Raw genomic sequence first — 15,035 nt, 5'->3', positions numbered from 1 at the left:
CCAAACAAGTACAGAAATATCCATAGGTTTCCTTGATCTGTTTATAAAGGATCTTCAGTCATATTAAGAGCTCATAGTAGCAATTCAAAAGCTAAATATAAAAGCAGCTTTGTGAAGTACTTTTAAAGTCAGTAAGAGGCTTTTTATTTTTAACATATTTTCCTGTGAGATAAAGATAATGAATGTAGAAAGCATCCAAACCCAAAATGAGATACGCAAAAGAGATCCCACGATCTGCACCAGTGGTGTTACAGAATCAGCGTGTAGAGAGCAATGTTCTGACAACACCATCTGCTCCTTTGTGCTGTTTTGCCCTGTTACCAGCTCTCTTAATGTCTCATGCATGATTTTCTGTGGAAGTCGGGAGAAGTGTATGATTTATTTTGACATTAATATTTACCAGGCTGGTGTATGCTTAAAGTAGCGAGGATGTTGAGAATGTTTGCTTGTTTAAAAAGCCATTAAAATGGCTTTCCTTTTTCTTTGGAGACATTAACAACTTATTTTGTCACTTCACTGTTACATAAAAGTCATACCCCACTCACATGGCATTAATTTAGGTAAATACCACTAGTTCTGCTCTTACTAGAACTACAGACTGAAAGAAAAATTACTTTGGTTTTTAAAAAGCTTGCTGGCATTTTACATTGGTCACTAAAGAACAGTGAAAAAAGTTTCAGGTTGTGAAACTTCAAATTCTTTACTATAAGCAATTTAGTGGGAAATTAAAATGCAAAATACTCCTGCAAAACTCATTCTGGACACTGAAAATATTATGTTTGATTGCCCCTTCCTGAAACCTAAAACATGTATTTCATTTGCCTTTATTAACATTTAACAGCTGTCTTGCAGATCCTGGGTAGGTAGCATTCCTGACATGTAGGGTTTTTTAGTTTTGAAGCAAGTCTTACAAATAAGGTTTCTGTTCTCTGATGAAGTACAGCAAAAGTGTGCACAGCCTGTGCATTTCAGATCTGTTGCATGGCTGCATTACACTACAGATTGATACTCTTCTCATCCAGAAATGGATTACAGAGCTGACAGATTCCTTAAAATAACCATGATGGATGTGAATCATACTGACAAAAGCAAAGTCCCATTCAGAAAAGACATCTTGCCTCAGCCAAACATTTTCATGAATGTGGATGGTTATATATGATTTATATACAAAGGATTTTTTTTTCAATAGCTATAGATAGAAGCCTATAATTTCATTTTTTCTCATTACCAAAAAGATTACCAGAGTTACATATCAGAGGTGTTGATCTACTCATGTACCAGAGAGGTTGTGTTTAAATAGCTCCATGTTCTGAGATGGGGTCATGTGTTGTCCCTTAAGAAGAGACGCTGATATGCCAGAGATGCACTTACTCACAAACATGAATAGCAAAGACAAAACTCAGTGTTTGCAATTCTCCTGCACATGAATACATTATTTTTTCACAGCAATTACTTTTCCTAGTATTTAAAGGACAGAGGTAAAAATGAAAGAGCTGTAGTATATTGGAATGCAGCTTCTGCTGGTAAGTAAAATTAATCCTGGTGCCATCTCTTTTTTCAAGTTTTGAGATTTTTTAATCAATGTAGATATTTCCTAATACATTTATAGTAGAAGCTATTCAAGACACAATATCTTTAGTGTTGGAAATTCATGTGTTTAAAATGCATATGTGCTGTAAAACATTACCTCTGCACTTTTTGTTTTTTAGGAGCTACAAGAACTTCTGAAAGTACTTGTGACAATGTGCAGTCTTAAGTGCTGCGGTCTCAGAGCCCTTTTCCTATTGCTGCTCTATAGGTAAGAAGTATTTGCTAAAAATATTATTTCTTCAATATATTATTATATCAGTTGGTTTATAATAGACTTACTTATACTTAGAAACTTATCTGACCTGGTAACAAAGTAAAATATTCTTGACATTTGAATCTTGCCTCTTACAAAAATGAAAGAACCTGGGTATTAATAACAGAAATGGAAGACTGAGCTTCGTGAATCTCAGCTGCCTTGATTAACAGATTCTTTTAGTTGGAAAGATTGATAAGGAAGAAAAAGAATGGAATTTATGAAACATGTGAACCCTCAAATGAAGGTTTACTGGGTACAGAGTGAGTATTGTATCAGATGCTTAAAAAATTCAGGCAGGCACGCAGTCCTTGCCTGGAGCACAGTGCCTCGCCCAAGGACAGAAGCACACAGTCCACGTAGATTTACTACAAGCTTTAGATAGTAAAATCATTGTTGTACACTGAAAGGAGAGTACCTTAAAAAGAATTACCTATTTGAAACACTGTTTTCTTATTCTCCGTTATGAAATCATGAAGTCTTTAGGAAATCTGAGTTGCGTTAAGCTGGAAAGTGAAAATTATCCCCTCTGGCTACAAGTAACCCTTCTAACAGTGCAGCTGCCATGACAAAAAATATAGAAATGGAGTACTTAAAATATATTCTTTCTATAAAAATAGGGAAAAATATTCTTTAAGTAATTCTAATAAGAAAATGTAAGCATGGACAGGTTAAACATCGTCACCACTTCCTTCAACTGAAGTACTTAAAATCTGTGAGCAAATTCTCTATCTAGCATTGCTTAACCTACTTCATCTCGCAGTAAATTCCTCACAATAAGATTTTGTCTGAGCTTTAATTCAAGTGGGTGTGCAAACACACATTTAGATAAAGCCTTCTCTTAGTAGTGGGGACAGGTGGAAGAGTCTCCTGAAAGTGAGTTTAAAGCTTCCACCTCCCCCACCTTCTCCAGTCCTATAAAGAGATCTTTGTCCAAAATACACACTTGTTCTAATTCCACCTTCCTTCCTCATCAGCTGTGACTTGCCACACTATAATAAGTGGATGACTCATGGCTTAGCAATAATGAAACACTGCTAAGAGACCAACAATTTCAGAAGCACTTAAGCAATAAGGAGGCAAAATTCCCCCAGGAGCTCAGCTCAGTTCATTATTATCAGGCAGACTTTGTGACTCCTCTTAGAGCTTCATCTGGCTGCGAGTGTCCAGAAGCACAGGCAGTTCATTCCTGAGTAGCATCCATGGAGGTTATGTGCACATAGAGCTCCTGTACAAGTGCTTGGATACAAGTACACAGCATTGAGCTGATGTGGTCCTGTTTTACCAAAATCCAGAGACAGGCTGAGAAGCAGCTCTGGCCCTTGGTTCTCACAGATGAGAGGATGCTTGGGTACAAAAATTCATTTTTCCAGTGCACAAATCAGGAGGGGTTTGTGAAAGCACTGTTTAAAACAACAACTATCCTGCTTGGCACTGAAACAGGGAAATATTTCTAAGCAAAACCCAAGGGCTGAGGTGCACCCAAAGCAAGGGCCATGATTTCTTGCCAAGTGGTCCCTTAGACATTCACTTTGAAAAGCCCTGCCCAACATGTGAAGAGAGTTTCTTTTACTGAGTAATTTACAATCAATAATGGTGTGGGGTTGTTTTTTATCCTTTCTATCTCTCCCTGCCTGATGACACTTCTTCACTTTACTTAACACTAAATTTCATTACAATCACATATCTGGGGAGTTGCCTGGATGATTGCCTTCCCAGAAGTTTGTTGTTTTTATTTTTTTAAATAATAGTGACAAAATTGAGGCAAATTTATCATTACCAGGAATCAGCTTAAGTAAATGTGTGCTATTTGGTCTACAGAAAGGTTCCCACTTTTTTTCAGATAGGGTGTTTTTAACATAAAGAATGCTAGCCTGGGTTTAAGGCATCAGAGACAGAAAATTCTGAGGAATGTGTTTGTTTTGGTTTTTTTGCGGAGCTTAACAGCACTTAGAGCTCTTCACTGTTTGTTCTTGTATCTGGTAACATAATGCTACAGTTTCAACCTCGCCATTTAACAAAAAAACGGGGACAGTACTGTCTGTTTCAAAGCAGGGAATTAATCAGTGATGTAGTAGGTTTTGCTACAGTTTATCTGCAAAGACCATATAAAACCCTGTATCATTGAGCACAAGTATGAAACCAGAAATAACACCTTTATTTGCATCTGTGAGCCTGTTGCCCGCCAGTGAATTGCCTGAAAAAACCTTTTTTTATTCTTGTTTTCCTGAGGGGAGTGTTTCAAAAGCTTGTTCAGACTGCATCTGGCATTTTGTTTATCTTCTTGCAGTTCTAAGGTGTTTCTGTCTCTTTCATGATACATAACTTCCGACAAAAAATAGCCAGAAAAAATATTCTCCTATATGTGTCTAGACTGTACTATTGCTTAGATCAGTGATATATGCTACTGTTTAGGGCAAATGTTCCTTTTTTCCCCTCCAGTTACCCCATTCTGTTTAGACAATAACTTGAAAGAACCTTAAATAACAAGCAGCTGTTGTACCTTTCAAGTTTAGCCAAGCCCACAGAAGTTCTCCATTTTTGAGCCACAAGAATGACTTAGGAAAAGAAATAATTATCATTCAGCTTTTATAAAAGCAAGCAGAGGGCATTGAACCTGATGAGTTAAAGCATTTATTATACATTGACAGCCCAGAACAGATAGATATTCTCAGCTAAAAAATAATTATATACTCAGTTTTGTTCTGTAAAAGCCAATTCACTCCTCAGTTGGAACACCTGTTGCAAGGCAATTCCATGCTTAGATGCATGCCAAGGTATTTTGCACACATCAGGAAATGTGTGTTAACATACGGCTTCCTTTAACTGTAAAACATATACTTAACACAAATATAAGTTAAAAGAGATGTTTTGATGCATTGATGAGAAGATGCAGATGCATAAGTGGAACGAGTCTCAGCTTTTACTTTATCCTTTGCACGTGTGTGCAGCTGTGAGCTCACGGTGGCTGAGCTGTGAGTGGAGCACGTGAATCAAAGAGCACTTTAAAGGAAACAGGGCATCATCCCTTAAAACACAGAAACCCCAAACCACTCAAAGCACAGAAGCTCTGTAGGTTCCTTACCTTTCAACATTGACAAGCTGCCTCTGAGGATCCCCCAAAGTTAGCAGGGTGGTAACACCATTCACTCATGTTTAGGAGGCCTCAGGTTCCTCTCACTTATTGCCTTGCAATGATAAGACTTCTCCGAGGTTTTGTGGCCAAACAGCACACAGGGGACCATGCCTCATTAATTCACAGTCTCAATTACAGCACAACAGCTTTCCCAGGCTTACTTAACCATAAAACTCAAAAGACCGGTGATAAGAGGCTACACATCATGTGTTAATAAGGAAAGTTATGAATTACCACAGGTCATTTAAGGGAAGGACTTCCATAAAACTTTTAAAGATACATTTTAGAAAATAGGAGTTAATGATAATGAGCCAGACCACTCTGCAATTGCATACTGATCAGCAGAACAATGTTATACCCTTGCAGTAGAAAAGAAACAAGTTTTCCTTTAACATTTCACATGTAAAACTTATTCAAGAACAATCCAGTAAAGCTGTGAAATTAAACTCATGCAGCTCACTGAACACTTAGCTAAAATTTATATGTAATTAACAAAAGGAGAGATATCTATTCCAAGTCCAGTATTTAAGAAATTAATTACATTCAAATGCATTTCCAATTTTAATACTTTAATGCAACATAAAACCGGCCTTCTTATTTATATTCACATCTCAACTCGACTGTGTTTGTTTCTTTAGGAAAAAACTTACAGGAGAAACTGTCTTTATTTCAATGCTGGCATTACTCAAGGGTATACTTAAGTAACAACATCATTCTCTGGCAATCTAGAAATAAAAAATGGGAAAAAATAAAGGAAAAAAATGGTTATTCAAATAGCTGAGATATTTGTGCTACAAGGCAGCTAATGAAAAACAGCTACTTCTGTGGCAATAGGGTCTGGTGAATAAAAAAATTTAACAGCAATAGCAGCTTTTGAAGCCAGTGGACACCACATCTAAAACCACAGTGTGATTTGGCCACGTGTATTCAGTGAGATCATGTTAGCATTTGAGCTTTGCCAGTTTAAGATACTGGATTATTCCAAGTGGATGAAAGTGTCAGTGTCCTGACAAAATGACTCAAGCTTTCTCAGAAACAGCAAAATTAAAATCAAAATATCAAGCTTTGGAAAGCTACAAGAGACCCAGAAATATAATGCAGAAGAGCAAGCAGAGTTTTCAGGACCAGCTCTAGAAAAAACTGAGTCTAAGAAATTTGGTGAGGATTTAGCACTATAAGGAAAGACCACAAAACACTGGTAACCCTTTACCTAATGGTTTATTCTTAGAGCCTTCTGCTAGAAGCAAATCACCTCAGCTACATCTCTTGCACCTACTGTAGGAGAGCTAGTCACTCTTAGGGACCAGTCATGCCCAGAGCAAGGGGCAAAAGCCACAGACCCTTCTGGGGATTATATAGGTGCCTGCTCTCCATCAGCAGAGACAGTGCCTCTGCCTGCAGCCAGCTGGGCTTCACTGAGTCAATCAGTTATGTGCTTCTCACCTTCATAATTCATACCCCACCTTTCTCAAATCATTGGGAACAAGTGGTTGGTATCATCTGTGCTTTAATTTCCGAAGAGCACAACCTGCTCACCTTCTTGGGGTGCTCACCTTCGAGGTTAGGCAGAGATGGGCTGTAATTATTTATATCTGACTTCTATGGATTGAATTTGTAGCTGTTTCTGAACAAAGGAACTACTCGAATTCTCATTATGCTTCACTGATTTTGCCCAATTGGATTATTTCTGTAACCTGTTTAAAAATTGTGTTGTGAAAACAGGATTTTAAGAGTGTTTTTATGCACTAGTCTCTGAGGTTGGTTTCTGTTTCTGAGACCTAAATATAATGTATTTCATATGTGAAGGGAAGCTTAATTTTAAATGCTGAAAGAAACAATAAGCATCCCTTCCACATTCCTAGATTATAACCATAATGCCCAGTTTACAGATAAAGTATTAAAGAAGATTATTTGTCAGATGGAGTGTTAAGAAATAATAGACTTTGAGGTATAAAAGTGATTTTTTTTCCAATAAGAGGCTAACACAGATTATGAAATCTGATATTTTATGGAATATTGTTCTTTTGATTATGTCCTTTGAAAACATTTCAATTCTTTCTAGGTCAATGCAAATTCCTGAAACTGAAGGAAAAAGTGAAATTCTACCTCCAACAATACAAAAAATAATCAAAGGCTACAACAAGTATCTACGTCCATTTTTTGATAGTAAGTAGAAAAGCTCTTTCAATAAGACTGAGTCATAACAAAATGTGGTGTCTAAAATTCAGTAGTGAGAGCAAAAGTTCTTTTTCTGTACTTTTTTCCTCTGATTTCTGACAGCCACCAATCTCATTTTATACATGTTCTGCAATACAGTAAGAGTTTTATAGCTTTTGTGCCCTAAGGTGAAACTTGTATATTCCAGGTATTCTCAAGCTAAACTTCCGGATTCCGGTAGAAAACTTGACTGCCATTGTACGTGTGCCCTCATGAAATAAGCTGTAACATCTTGCCTATTTAAAAGCATAATTTCCTCTAATTTCCTAAGTAATAACTATAAAAAGCTTTGATTAAAGATTTGAAAGCTTTATATATTGAGCTGTTCATAGCAGCACAGGCAAATCATGTTACTATGCAAAGTCTTATGTGCATCAGCATGTAAGATTGCAAAAGAATTATTTAATAAATGATTCTTGCCTCAGGTCTTAAAGGTCACTGAACAGATTTTCTGAAAAATTATGGGGGGAAAATGAATTGAAAAGGGAAAACAAATCGAAAATGTCAGTTCCCTGCATCAGAAGGCAATGGTCACCAGAATGGAAGGCCCACATAGTCTACTGCATCAAGGCTGATTTTACTGCCCTGCAGTGCAGTCAGGCACCTGAAATCTCAGTGAAAAACATCTCCCTTGTTTGAGTCAGGCTAGTGCATGTATCAGAAATACTGAGGAGATACAAATGAAGATCTCTTCCTGGAGAAACTGCAGAACACTGAAGAAGAAAATATTCTGAATGTTGAAAAGAAGCTCAGCACCATGTGTCTGCCAGAAAATAAACTTGAGGAATGAATGCTAGGCAATAGTTCTTAAGCTAGATGTTCAGAAATGTTAGAGGTATGAATGTCAAATGAAATATTTTACATCTCTTTATATCCTGCTTAAAAAATGATTGACTAATGAGTTTCTAAGACCATACTGTTACCTCTTGCCATTCAAATACCTGGTTCAATATGGATGCTCCACATCATGTGCCATTTCCGAATCCATTTATAACAATTTTAAAATATACCTGTATTTTAGGGTGAAAAAAAGGGGAAAACTATTTCATCTGTTATTTTTTATTGTAGTTATCTTAGCTGATGATACAACTGCTATAAAATATTTAATGCTCTAAGGAGATTTTCAGCAAAATAAAAGTAACTTTAATAAATAAACTAGTCCTTTCTCATTGGAGATGATGCATTATGTAAAATAACTATGTGTTCAGTGGCCATTAATATATTTTATTCATTACGTCATGTTAGTACTAGAGATATGTTGGCACTGCCATGGTGAATGTGCTTTGGTAGACAACAGAGTCTCATTTCAAAATCCTAGGATAGCAATTAAGACCAAGAGTAAAGCACATTTCACTTACAAAGCTCCCTTTTCTTTTCTCCATCTTTTTTCCCCAGCTGTATCACAGCTATAGGTATTTTTTTGCCTGGATGTTTTTTTCAGAGGGATGCTAAGGCCTTTCTGTGTTTGCCTAGGAGTCCCAGAGAGATCAAGTCTGTGTCACACACAAAGCCAGTCTCGCACCTCCAGACAGTGCCAGCATTGCTGCATACGCTCACTACAGCTCAGGCATGCAAACACTGCCTCAGTAATCTTTGATGGATCTTTATTAGCCCTAGTGCTGAAGCAATGAGATGGCACTCTGAAAAAAGTACATTTTATTGATGCCACTTCTAAATGCAGGGCTGGAAGTTTTGTGAGAAATTACTTTGTAGGAATAATTCAGGTTAGGATAATTCAGGCAATGCTCCTCCTGATTTTTGAACCTGTAGCTTTTTGTGAGATCATTTGGGATCACTTTCCCTGTTATAGAGGAATGTGTGCTTGGGCTGGGGATGGTATCAGCCTAGTCTTGACCTGTCTCCATTACTGATGGGCTACACTTTGCATGAGATTCAGGCCCAAGAGAAGCTGTTGCTCTTCTCAGAAGCATCTAAATCCTCAGCTTAACAAACCTGTGGAATATATTTATCTGTGTGACCACGGCTATGCTAGCTTGATTCCCGGTAATATTTTCCTGCTTTATATGGTGTTTTTTTGCCTGCAGCTGGTGTACCTTGTGTCTGTTCTTGGTTTGAAAAATTTTGGTACAACTGGCTTTACTCAGAAGAACATCAATGGCTGCAGCACAGCTGTTAAAGAAGCCAGAGTAGCAATTTAGTCATCAATACCTCTTCTGTGACTTCCCCCTGCACCGTTCCCCCCAAATTCTGTTTCTTTGGGATGATATTTGCACGTTAATAGTGAGAGACAGACTGCTTAGTTAAGGTCAAACAGCTGATTAGGCTCGAGTAGGCTGATGAACAAATGCATGTTAGAAACATAAACTGAGTATTCTGGTAGACATCATCAGCTACTGTAAAAGCCTGCACAGTCCTGATTGTGCAACCTATCAGTGCTGATGTACTCTGAGAAGGAAACTTGTATTTCTAGAAACATGAACAGAAGAGGATGGATATGCACCTGATGATCTATGTTTGCTGTCTTGAATGAAAGGATTTGCATAAATGGGAACCTGGTATGTGTATGTTGATATCCAGAAATATCCTCCTAAAATGTGCCAAAGCCAGCCTTTTCAAGGCACTTGGCTTCCTTTTCTTTAGTTTTGGCCAATATTCCTTTGCTTTCAAAAATATGTCTATTTCTGTTTATTGTGCAGTTAGATACACACATAAATATGCATGAAGGAATTTGTCATAAAACTAGATGGTATTATTTGTTGGCATCTACAGTGCTTTAAGCTTAATGTTAGTGAGTCATAATGGAACTCTGAAATGTGATTTTTATCAAGTGTGAGAGGGCCAGAGGTGAGCTTAAATTTTAGAATAATCTCATTTAAAATAATTTCCAAGTTACTTGTCCTTGAAAATTTTCTTCAGGCAGGAAATGGGGGTTTTTGAAGTGATGATTGCTCCCAAAATACAATCATGCTCTTGCAAAATCAGTGACAATGAACTCCTTAATATTTAGCAAAATGGGGTTTTATCCTGAAAAAAAAGCATTAGGTATAAACAAACATTCATAAAATGACAGTTCCTTTCTCCTAAAGCCAGAAAAACCAGAAATATCTACTAGTCAAGTAAAATTTATGGCAGGTCATAAATTTTTAGTTTAATAAGCACTCCATTTGCTTATTAATTTGTGTTTGGTCCTTGTGGTAGGACTGGCAGATGACTGGAAATGTCCCAACTTGGGTAATGTCATTAACAAGGGGACTGTGAAGATCTTTTTCATTTGAGTCCGATGGCTGCATAACAACATAAAACCTGTCTTCTCCTCTCCTTGCATGGACTCAATCGACTGCTTTTCTAGATTTTAATTCTGAATTTATCTCACCTTACTTTAGCCATCTCCTCCCACACAGGTAACCCCTCCAGACCCTTGCTGTGCAAATGCTGCCACTCATGCATAACACAAACTGTCATTCCCATCTTCAAGCACCTAAATCGGGAGCCCAAAGTCAGACTAGTTGAAGCCAGTCTTAGCATGTCAGAGGCTTGCCCACAAGTAAAACTGGCTGAGTGTTTCATGTTTGTCTGTGGAGGGTGGCACATACCAGTTGCCAAGTTGTGAGGGTACTTTACACACTGTTTAGCACAGAGGAGTCTCAGCTGGACTGGTTATTTAGCTCCGACCTCATCTGATTTCTGCTATTAAGAATGTTCTCTTTCCTTGTCTATAGCACTTTAATGTCCCTCTTTGAGCTGGTTCATCAAGCAAGTCTACATAAAATGAACAGATAGTTGCAATAAAGTTGCAATAAAAAAAGCCCCCTAATCTAGAATGATTTTAGCCATTCTTTGGACTGGAATATGAAATACTCCTATACTAATGTTAGTAGATATTAGTCCTCAATGCAATAGTATCTATCCTACCCTTACCCTTTCATATATATGAAATACTTCTACAGAAAAGCTGGCATAAGGGATTTAAAAATCAACACTTATTTCCCTTAAATGTGCTACATTACCCTATCTCAGCCAAACAAGTAGATCTCCACCTTGGGTTTTCTGCTGGAACCATGTAGATCAATTTTATAGCTTTAGGTGCTGTGCCAAACTCTCTGAATTAATGAGCAGTTCCTGCAGACTTCAGTGAGCCTTGGACCAGGTTCATAGAGTTGTTAAGGGATGCATAAAATCTTGTAAATAATTTTATACAAATAGATTTTGTTCTGTGATTGAATGTGATAATTTAAGTGTTCTAATTAAAAAGAGAGAGACTAGGAAAAGGTCACAGCTAAGTACATTTGAATATGGAAGCTGCTTTCAAGTGGTACAGAAAGTGTCATGTTTAAATCAGTTATTCTAAATCACATTTAAAAGATTATTTTCCTTAGCTTCGTAATGAGTAATACATTTCATAGTCTTAAATTTTAAATTAAAGCAAATTGAATTTTTGAGTCCAAACTTCTGTCTAAGACCAGTCACCATGGTTTTTTTCCTCAAACGTTGTTTATATTAAGTTATATAAATTTAATTAGAAGAAGGCATTTTAGTCTTCAGAAGTGTACAAAAGATACAAGGAGATATCAGAATGTTAGCTGTGTCTAACACCCTTTGATTTAGTGAGGCAAACTCACAGGGTACATGCAAAAGCAATGCCAAATAACCATCATCTAAAGACTATTTTAAGTCCCAACTAGCCAACATCGAATCCTTTACAGAAAAGCAAAAAGCCCAGAATATGTAAACTTCAGCATCCACATGGTAATGGAGATTTTCCTTCCTTTCCCAGGGAACTAAGAGACACTATGAGAATCCGACTGCCATGAAGCCCAGCTTCCTTCATGCAGGAGAATTTGGGTTTTGGTTTGGGGTTCTCCCCTGCCTCTCCTACCCCTCTAAAGGCTTATCTCTAGAGACTCTAAATTATGAACAGTGATTATGCTCAGATAATAAAAAGATCAATTTACTTGAAATTTCCTGTTGTCTCCAGTTTCCATAAACTGGGACCATGCTTTGCTTTGCCAAACCACATGAACAACTAACTACTACACACATTTTCTGACATTGGACAAGTCACCCCTCTGACTTCTCTTTGAGGAGCTGAGTAAACAATGCTTGATTTTTATGTTACAAGATTTGATATTAAGATTCCAGATTTTGTTGTCTTTTGGAATATTTCTCTTTCTGCCAACCAAACTGTGTCTGCTGTTTGCACATTTTTTTAAATGTGGAAAAAAAATCTTGTCACAGTCATCTCATAACAGTCTTGCCAGTACAGAATAGATTGCAAGATACCTTAATTCTGTGCATTACTCCCCATTGAAATAGTGCTGCTGCCAAAGCATAAGATGGAGAGAGCATGTTAAAATGATTATCTGTGACAGCCTCTAAATCCTTCTCAAAGGCACTGCTTGCCAAGATCGTTTCCTATCCTGTATGTGCTGCCTGTCTTATTTGTCCCCACATTAATTGCTTGCATTTGGCTGTATGGAAATATGGGGGTTTTGACAAATAATTTAACAAGATGTTATTAATATGGTCCCCACCAATTTTTGTCTTGTCCACAAACTGCACCAGCAAAGCAACATCACTGTCTAAAAATTATTGATGTGGACAAATAGGATTGAAACTGATTCATGCTAGAAATGGGTCTGTCTTCTGATGCCTTCAAATCAAGAATTACAGTTGAGATCTGTCAGAAGGCCTGTCTTAACCTGTCCACTTTCTTCATGTAACTATTTGTCAAGAAAGATGTCTTGTGGAGGGAAGTTAAATGCACTGAAAAAATGTAAGCATAATGTAGCATTATGTAAGAGTTCTGTAATACTCCAAAGCAAAGCTGCAAATCAGGGAGACAAAATGAGGTTTTTAGGAAGCTATAATGAGCTATTCTAGTGATAATTTCACTTCTAATTCTCTGTTTACTTGCAATGTTTTATCCAGTATTGCTGAAAAGATGGGACATTCTTCCAAAAAGCCATTCCTTTTCAGGCCTTTCTGAATGCCAGAGTTATTCTGAGTTTTCTTCAACTGAATGGAAAAGGGCTCATGCTATCAGCTCAACACTGGAAGTTATTGATAGTGCTGATCCATTGCAGTGGTAGGTACACACATGACACTGTGGTGGTTTATTCTGCTGCTACAGACTGGGATCATTGCAGTGATCCAAACTTAATTTTTAGGTATGCTATCTGCCACTCTTCTGGCTGCTTTCTCATTTGGGATCACTATGAATATCTAAAAAGGGCATAGAGGAACAGTCTCTGTACAAAAATTTCAGTAAAATTAGAACGAGTGCTGCTTAGGCTGCACAGCCACTTCTGTAACAAGGCACTCCCTTTGGCGATGCTCTGCCATGCTTTGAAGATTCCCTTCACTAATGCAGGACAGACTGACTCCAGTTTTCTTCTGAAGATCGGTAAATTTCTTCTGAAGTTGTCATTATATGTGCAACTTCTGCCAAACATATGGAAATGTAGGAACTGACTGCTTCATCTGGTTTGCTGCCCAGTTTTTGACACTGTCAACAGGAGACCTTTCAGAGGAAGTTCAGAGGAAGCCCTGGTGAATAATTATGAGCAGACTCATTTTGTTATTAATACTTTACAATTTATGGTGCCTTACTAAACAAACATTTATCCTCACACGCAAAAAATAAATCAGCATTTAACCATTAATTTTGTTCTGGTTTAATTAACTGTTGGAGCAAAGCTGTTCTCGGCATCTTGTATTGTGTTAATAAAGATCCTTTCCCTAGCTGTTGCTTTCCTGCACAACTCCTGCCACACAGCACGTTGCTGTATCTGGAGTGATGTAATTTTCTACTGCATTTTGCTGGGCTGGACAGGCTGGGTGCACTTGGGCAGTGAGAGCTGTTGGCGGGGGTGAGTGGAGCAGGATGGCTTTGCCATGACTATGCTGCCAGTCCCTGGCACTTGAAACCCAAGGCAGGTCTGTGTTCAATCAGTTTGAGCTTGAAGTACATCTTAACCTGACCTAGGTGTCTTGTGGTGCTTGGGAGTCACCCAACACCACAATGCTGTTGTGTTACTCAGTAATAGAAAGAAAAAGGTATCTACAGTGTCCTGTTTGTCTGATGCCAGAGAAATTAACTCCTCCTCCAGTAATCTTTCTGGAAAGTCAGCTTTTCCCCTCATATGTGTAACAACCTAGCACTGATAATAATGAATTGCTGCTCATGAACATTTTCCCCAACCTGCATCACCTTATTAGGCAAGGATCAGGTGTCTTTTCTACTAATAAATCTTGATATAATAGGAAGAGTCTGATTATTCCCAGCCATGATTCCTGCTTAATCATCTGAACACTGCATTGTCCTCTCCTTAGGATGGTCCATCAGTAAACACTTTCCTTGCTGGATGAGGTTCTCCCCAAATTATCATGTGATAGTTGGCAATAATATGCTCTGTTACAGTCAGACATGGGAATCTCTAGGAAGATGTAAAAAAAAAAAAAAAAAATCAGAAAATGGATTATAAATCACATTATTTAAAATTCAGTGATTTTGAGGGTATGACATATCTTTTGAGTCTGGCAATATTGTACCTGCAATAGTACAATGGTAAGTGTAAGTATTAATGGTTGTACCCCAGGTAGCTGGGATGAGTTTCCAAAGGGTTGAGCTTTTCCTGGAGGGAGAAAAAGTAAATTTATTCTTGGAGTATCAAAACATGAAAAGAATGGAAAGAAGCAGAAGAAAAAACTGTCAATGACCTGAGAGCGTTTCAGTCAATTTTGTTCCAAAGTTAACTGCCAAAGTCTTCTTTCAGTATGTGAACACTTGCTTTTAAACCCAACATATAATTTAATAGTATATAATAAACACACATTTTACCACCAGGGCATGCTGCAAACCTGCAGTCCTGCTTCAAG

The 15,035-nt window shown here is 37.6% G+C and overlaps 1 protein-coding gene across 1 annotated transcript in view; it reads left to right on the top strand.

Moving 5' to 3' along the window:
- The window catches only part of LOC138112520 (gamma-aminobutyric acid receptor subunit pi-like), a 46,982-nt gene that overhangs the window by 6,396 nt on the left and 25,551 nt on the right, over window positions 1-15,035 (top strand). Inside the window, exons 2-3 of the mRNA XM_069019780.1 lie at window positions 1,710-1,798; window positions 7,042-7,145. Of these exons, the coding sequence (XP_068875881.1) occupies window positions 1,743-1,798; window positions 7,042-7,145 (160 nt within the window). The 5' untranslated portion in view covers window positions 1,710-1,742. The remainder of the gene's footprint in view (window positions 1-1,709; window positions 1,799-7,041; window positions 7,146-15,035) is intronic.

This window comes from Aphelocoma coerulescens, chromosome 6, assembly GCF_041296385.1.
Source record: "Aphelocoma coerulescens isolate FSJ_1873_10779 chromosome 6, UR_Acoe_1.0, whole genome shotgun sequence".
Taxonomy (NCBI): domain Eukaryota; kingdom Metazoa; phylum Chordata; class Aves; order Passeriformes; family Corvidae; genus Aphelocoma; species Aphelocoma coerulescens.
This window is presented reverse-complemented; position numbering and strand designations above follow the sequence as displayed.